Below are 7,163 nucleotides of genomic sequence, written 5' to 3' on the forward strand. Positions count from 1 at the left end.
GCACACTCCGCTTAGGCTCCAGGAGGGCTGTAGAGGTCCAGGCCTCAAAATGCGAAGATTTGCGCCTAAAAGCTAATGGCGCAATATAGCCCACAAGTGTCCTCCAATGGCTGTTACAGGTCTCGGTATGGCTCAGGGAGCAATCGGGATGTACCGGCAAGTTAATCGCTGCTTCGAAGTGAGGTTATCACCTAGAGTGGGGCAAATCTAGTCAGCAGCTCTGAGCAGCTCTCCACTCGTAGGCTTAAGTATAGTGTCAATCTGCTGCACCGGAGCGGAGTCCCGACCCTCCGGGCAGCAGGAGTGTATAAACAAAAAAAAGGTAGTACTTAGCTCGGGTCCAAGCAGGTGTTGCGGCTGTGAGTTCTTTAGCTGTATTAGTCTACTGCGGCTGTGTGTCAGCTCCTCAGTCTATGAGCGGTGCTTAGAAAGAGCGCAACAAGTTTTCCACTTCCCAAAGTGACAAAGGCTAGGACTCTCTCTTCTTCCTCCGCAATCTTGCTTGAGAGATTAGCTGATGTGGAATAAGTTAGGTTTTATGAAAAAAAATATCCCTTATTTGTGCCTATATTATATAAATGTTAGAGTGCTCTCTCAGAGCACGTCTCTCCTGTTTGGCGGTTAGCACCGCCCCCTCTTTTTTTAAATATTTTCAATAAATTGTGATTTGTACAATATTCAACCTTTTTAATTATATATTTGTTATTTTAAGAGTGGACTAGATGTTTTTCCCCTAACCTTATTGCTGGTTATTTACCATTGCATATTGAATTTTAAGATATTTTTGTGTTAGAATGAAGTCCAGGCTTACTTTATTGAGGGACAACTTGCTAAGGAGGAAAACACTTTGCATTGGTGGAGCGCTAACAAAGATAAATATTTCACTTTGGCAAAACCCTACTTATGCATCTCAGGCACCTCAACACCATCTGAGCGCCTCTTAAACAAAAAAAACAAAACTCAAACAAGAGTGAACTACTCGGCACCCCAACCGGACCAGCCAGTAATAACGGGCACCACGTGTCTGATATAGACCCCCAGGGACAGAAAACTAGTACCCAGCCAGGACCGGCCTAAAACATAGGGAACCCAAGGACTGCCCAAGGCCACAGAAAGTCGAAACCCTAGAAGGGATAGACAATAAAACAGGCAAACTATAGAACATAATGTCCTAACTTCCATGTAACTTGCGCGGAAGCGCCAATGCGACCACAAAATTGCTGGTATCAAATTCCAGAGAAGAAAATTATTCCCAAGGAAAAAATTATGACAGACATGAGCTTTTAAAATGAAATAAAATGCATCCTAACAGGATCAAATTAAAAAGCAACACCCACAGGTTAACGCCCAAGAAGAACAGACACAATAACAGGACCAGCCAGTCAGAGATCGAAATCTTCCAAAGCTCAGAACTGGAATAGGATACCTTAAAGAAAAGAGTAAATTGGAGACGCAAGGAGATTACATCAAACCCCCCCCCCCCGCCCCCCGGGTCTAATCCAGCTTGCCGTCCGGGACAGAAGACCGAGGACCTCTCGACCCATCAGGACTGGGATCCTCCGGAACCTCTAAAACACGCCGTAGCAGGACCCGAAGGCACGCCAGTCTATAACTAAAAGCAAAACTTACCTCCATTGGAGTAACTGACGACCCCAAGAATTGGGCCCCTGAAGCCTCAGAGGAAACCGCTTCCCCAGAGAGCTGATCTGACCCAGACAATCCCCCATCTGACGAGCCCTGGTTAACAGAACACGGACAATATCTCATCAACATCTCCTTTCCTGGAAGTTGTAAATGCACCAATTCCATAGATATGGCCACGTGGAACCATGCCGTAACCTCTGGAGGAAACAAGCCGCCTTCTGGAGAAGGAGTAACGGAATTAGGGACACCTGCTTGCGTAGCCAAAGAAGGTTCTAGGGTACTCGCCTCGCGGGATATGGAGTCCCCAGGGGCAGATGGCTCGGTGGACTCTAAGTTACCTGTTTCAGGAGAAAAGATCACTCTAAAGCGGCATGCGGAACATAAGTAATGGGCGTGGATAACCCGGGCCATTTCATACTCTTCACAAGAAGTAGAATCTGAATCAGAGACATCCGTCTCCAAAAAATCAGAATCCCCCATAACGTGGATAGAAATTATGGATAGAAAAATAAAAACGGCACCTTACACCTCCAATAACTGGGGCACTCACCACCTCCTATGACCCAGACAACTAGCGAAACAGACTCTCGCCTTCGCCACGCGGGCAGGAATACGGAAATGGAAACTAAAAACGTGACCGTGTCTAGTCACAAGGTACACCATGCAGGCCTGAAAAAAAAGCGCCAATGCCACAAGGACCAAGCAGCCTGACTTTTAAAAAGGCCATTATGTTCCAATAGCCACGAGCCCAAGAGACACTACACATTAGCAGACAGAATCACATAACAAACGTGATTAAAGTCCCCCTGTTCAATAACCCCCCCCCCAGGAGATATTAACCCTTGATTCCATAAGATAAAGGAGTCCCACTGAGACCCTGCTTCTTTGTTTACATTACACTTCACACATTGGAGTAAAATGAAACTATCTTACCGGAATCCATGCCGTGGAACAGGAACATGGCCTGTCAAGTGTGACAGATGATAGCCGCGCTTCTGACATGGACTTGAGTGAACAAAGCAGGCAGCGAAACTCGTCAATGCTGATTGCTAAGGAGCTGTTAATATGAGTCGGGATGGTTTCGCAGAAAGACTCTCCCTGCATCTCCGAACTCATCCATGCTCTCACTGAGAGGCTGACAGGACTACTTAAAACTTTAGTCCCATTTCGAAGAGTACTACCCCCCTCCCCCCCATAAGAGACCATCTTTAATCTTCCAACACTTCTCTGCCAACCTCCTGTGAAGAAAGGCAAAGAATGACTGGGGGATGAGGGAAGTGGGGGAGGTATTTAAGCCTTTGGCTGGGGTGTCTTTGCCTCCTCCTGGTGGCCAGGTCCTGAATTCCCACAGGTAGTGAATGAAGCAGTGGACTCTCCTCCCATTAAGATGGAAATAACCATGTTGGTTATGTAAAACTGGGGAATGGGTAATAAAGGGAGTATCTATCTTTTAAACAATACACATTCTAGAGTAGACTAACTAAAGGCATGAACAGCAGTGACACCAATCTCTATATTACCTAACCAGCCTATTAGCTAAAAATACAAAGATGAATCAGCTGCCGTGAACAAGCTATACAGAATACCATAGGAAATATAGAGACTGTAGAGAACCCCTTCTTTCCAATGAGGGTTTTTTGTGGTGATTGTCATAAAAATGATATATCAGCTGTCCGGTGTATTTATTGTATCAATGAATCTGTTTGAACTGAGAGATCAAGACGGAATTATCCAGAAGTGCAATCTAGAGGGTAACCCCCCCCCCCCCCCCAAAAAAAAAAAAGCACAGCTCATACAAAAGTAGCAAAAGGAACTACAAAATATCAATTGAACCATTTATATAGGTTCAAAATAAATAGGAAGGCAAAAAAATATCCTGAGTACAATTTTGAAATTCTGTTTAAGCATAATGGGTTCCCAAGTATCCCTTTTAACTACTGGAGCGTATTCAGCCGTTTAGAAATAGATTCTTAAGCTTTATTTCATCATGTGAAATATCTGTTTTTCCTGTTGTAACTACTGGCTACAGAAAGAATGTATAAACAGGAGGCATCAAAAGAAATAAGCCTCCCAGTGCGGGAAGAGAGGGCGAGAGCCCAACCCTGTTTAAAGGGCATTCCTGAATCAGCTTTAATTAGAATGATCAGGCTGCTTGCCTGGAGTACACTTTCCCTTTAACTCTTAAACTTACAATTTCTGCTACAATTCTCCAGTCTTCAGAGGTCTAGCCCTGTTACATTGTACACAGTGATTTTCCTTTAGTTTAATAGGTCATTTATAACACCAGTAGCATATTTATATCTGACTTCAGTAAAGGAAAGAAGAGGCTTTGCCATGAACCAAGACAGAAAATAAACATTCATATGTAGATTCTTTTGCAATTTAGCATTTAACTGTTGATATATTACACACAAGTTTATGCTCCTTAAAGGGCCACTGTAAGTAAATATTTTCTATGCCTGTTACTAACTAACTACCCCAAATACGCTTTTTATCAATAGCATTTCATTAACATATCTCTACCGTATATCAGAAATCTTGTCTGCAAATGTAATTGTTTTCCAAACCCACTCCGTGGGTATCCGTTGCTCTGTACCAATCCGTTTACAATACCTAGGTTTCAAAATGGCGCTTTAAACACAATTTCATTGGTTTAAGTATTTTGAACACACAGTGCTGAAAATAGTGGGCAGGATAACGTGACATCATCGGGGAATAAAAGATAACTTTTATAACGTTATGAAACTTAGTTTTGGAGAAAATATAGGTCAGTAGGTTTTAATTAATGTTTATTAACTTTAATATGTTAGTTGTTTGGCTAAAAATTATAACAGAAAGTAATCCTTTAAATGTATTAAAAGGGACATAAAACCCAAAATGATTCTTTTGTGAGTTAAATAGAACATACATGTTAAACAATTTTCAAATGTACATCTATTATCAATTCTGCTTCATTCTATTTCTTCTGAAAGTGCAACACACTAAGATCTAGATTTTCACAGAGCTTAGTGTATTGCGCTTTCACAAGAATAAATAACATTTCTGAATACGACTTAGACCACCATCTTCAGCATTTGTTTAGTGCTAAAAGGCACGAATGTATATGCCTAAATAACAAAACTATCTACACACTTCATATATTTGCTTGGGTGGCTCACTTTCTAAACATATTTTTCTCCCTTAACAGACATAAGTTACAATATACATGAACGAGATACCTGTCTCAGTCACAACATGTGAAGGTTGTTCCTCTGTACTCTTCTCACAAAGGCGTTGGTGTTCTTCTGTATCCTCATGAAGAGTCTCTAAAGGCATTAGCACTATATCTGAACCAGACACTGAATATTCTGTATGAGGCAGACAGTTCTGTAAATGGTCATTTTTGTAAGATATTTTTCCATCCTTACTTGGGTCCTGTTCAACTAGCGTCTCTGTAGATAGTCTTCTCTCCGACCTGATATCCTCAAAGTCTCTGACAATAGATTCTATAATAACACCTTCAGCATTTTCTTTAATTATACTGGTGTCGGTTGTGTCCAGTTCATTGTTTATAGAGGCACTTTGGCTGTGTTCCACTGCAACCAGAGATGTGTCACTGACTGAGGAGCATAGAATGCTAAGGCCAGATTTTCCATCTTGATCTTTCCCTCCTTTAGTCAAGGCTTCTTCTGAACCTACAACATTTTCAGATTCTTTTCTATCTGTTATTTCTAACTGACAAATATTTTTATCCAAGGAACTTAAAGGCACATTTTGACCGATATCCCCAGTACTAAGCACTTGCTGGGAAGATTCCAAGACCTCAATTAGTAGATCTTGTCCACTGTAATGGTCTGTGGCAGGTTGTTGTTGTAAACAACCTGTTGCACTCCTGACATCTTCTATAGCATCTATAAAGATGTTTCCACCTTTCTGTTGTAATAAAGTAAAAGATTTACTACTTTGACTGAGTTTTAAATCTGACTGTTCACATATTTGTGTGCTATTAGCTTCTCCAGTACCACTGTCCAGTTTTATTTGTGCAGATATCATAGATATATCTTCATCCATCGAACATTTACATTCCAGACTATGCATTTGGTTGCAAGCAGAATAGATCAAAGATTGGTGTTCTTGGGGATCACGGGATTTGGAATCTTGTATGCCAGACTCATTCACCATATGTCCAACATAATCTGGTGAGCTAGATTCCAAAGTTCTTTCTGAAAAATGTGTAATATGTCTAAAGCTTTGGCCCATAAAAGTATTGCCATTAGACTGTAGAAGAGAGCAAGGAGTTGTATTTACTGATGAGCATTCTAACCACGAGGAGCTTGGTTGACTGTCTCCAATCACAACTGTCTGTTTATTTTGTGTCCATTGTGTGTTTTTCTGGTGACTTTTGAAGTTTAAGGCTATAGACTGAGTTAGGGAACCCATCTGAGGTCCTAATCTCTGCACAGAGATATCTGCTAATTCCACATATTCTCCTTCAATTTCACTATTCGATTCCACAGTTTTCACTTCCAAAGTTATATGTTCTGGAGCTTGGAAATCACTACTGGCAGAAGCTATTTGACTCTTATCTTCTTTTCGCTGGATAATCGAATCCTCCATGTGGAGCTGTTGTCTTTTATTGCTCCCAGAAGTTGACACTTCAGAGGCCTGTTCAAGTGTTGGAAGCTTCCCTACAAATTCTGGATTCACAACCCTATCCCAGGGCACCCTGAACAGTTGGTCATCAGACGTCAGAAGGCAATTCTCTAAAGAAGTTCCCATCCTTCTCAAATTTATGAATTCTAGCCATTCCAGAGTAAAGATAGAGGTATAGGACACCTCTGGAACCACCAGCTCCTCAATGTTATGTAGATCATGAGCCAGACATTTTAACACTATTCTTGGTGTCTTCCTTAAATACGGCACCACCTGGAAGTAAAAATCTCCGGGCTCGAGTAGTCTCCAATCTATAGACGCCAATTGCAGGACAACCTTTTCATTAATGCAGAGAGGCCAACCAGCATGTCGGAACAGCAGCCCACAGTACTGCAACTAACAAAGAAAGCACAAAAGGCATGTTTATTGTTACAGCAATATTTTTTTTACTAAAATCACAATCTTGAGATATATTACATGGTAGTATTTAGTGGTGATTAGAGCTGCAACAACTAATTGATAATAATCTATTATGAAAATAGTTGTCAACGAATCTTATCGATCAGTTGGTTTGCAATTTGTTGGTCTGCACACAGCACCAGATGCTTCACTCAATGAGCTCCTGCACATGGTATTGTGTTTAATGGTTATGCCCTTAGCCTAAAGGACGTCTACAGATGTTTACCTTTTACTTTTTCAGGACAGTATAAGTTTAGAACTACTCATGGCTTATGTGCAACCCAGAACAAATAGGAGTCATCATTTATATTGTTTATATTAAATCAGGTGATTCGGGACTATGCTTTGCATTATATAGTGCTGAGTTTGTTATTTACACCTAACCCTAGATTGATTGGAGGTATTTGAATTGATGTGCACTATTATCT

General features: G+C 41.1%; 1 protein-coding gene across 1 annotated transcript in view; it reads right to left on the minus strand.

Annotated features, from left to right (window-relative positions):
- The window catches only part of LOC128664603 (rho guanine nucleotide exchange factor 40), a 339,695-nt gene extending 332,789 nt beyond the window's left edge, over positions 1-6,906 (minus strand). Inside the window, exons 1-2 of the mRNA XM_053719420.1 lie at positions 6,871-6,906; positions 4,863-6,672 (exon numbers count right to left, since the gene is read on the minus strand). Coding sequence (XP_053575395.1) covers positions 4,863-6,672; positions 6,871-6,906 — 1,846 coding nt within the window. The remainder of the gene's footprint in view (positions 1-4,862; positions 6,673-6,870) is intronic.
- Positions 6,907-7,163: the final 257 nt, after the last annotated feature.

Source organism: Bombina bombina, chromosome 1, assembly GCF_027579735.1.
Source record: "Bombina bombina isolate aBomBom1 chromosome 1, aBomBom1.pri, whole genome shotgun sequence".
In the NCBI taxonomy this organism is placed as follows: domain Eukaryota; kingdom Metazoa; phylum Chordata; class Amphibia; order Anura; family Bombinatoridae; genus Bombina; species Bombina bombina.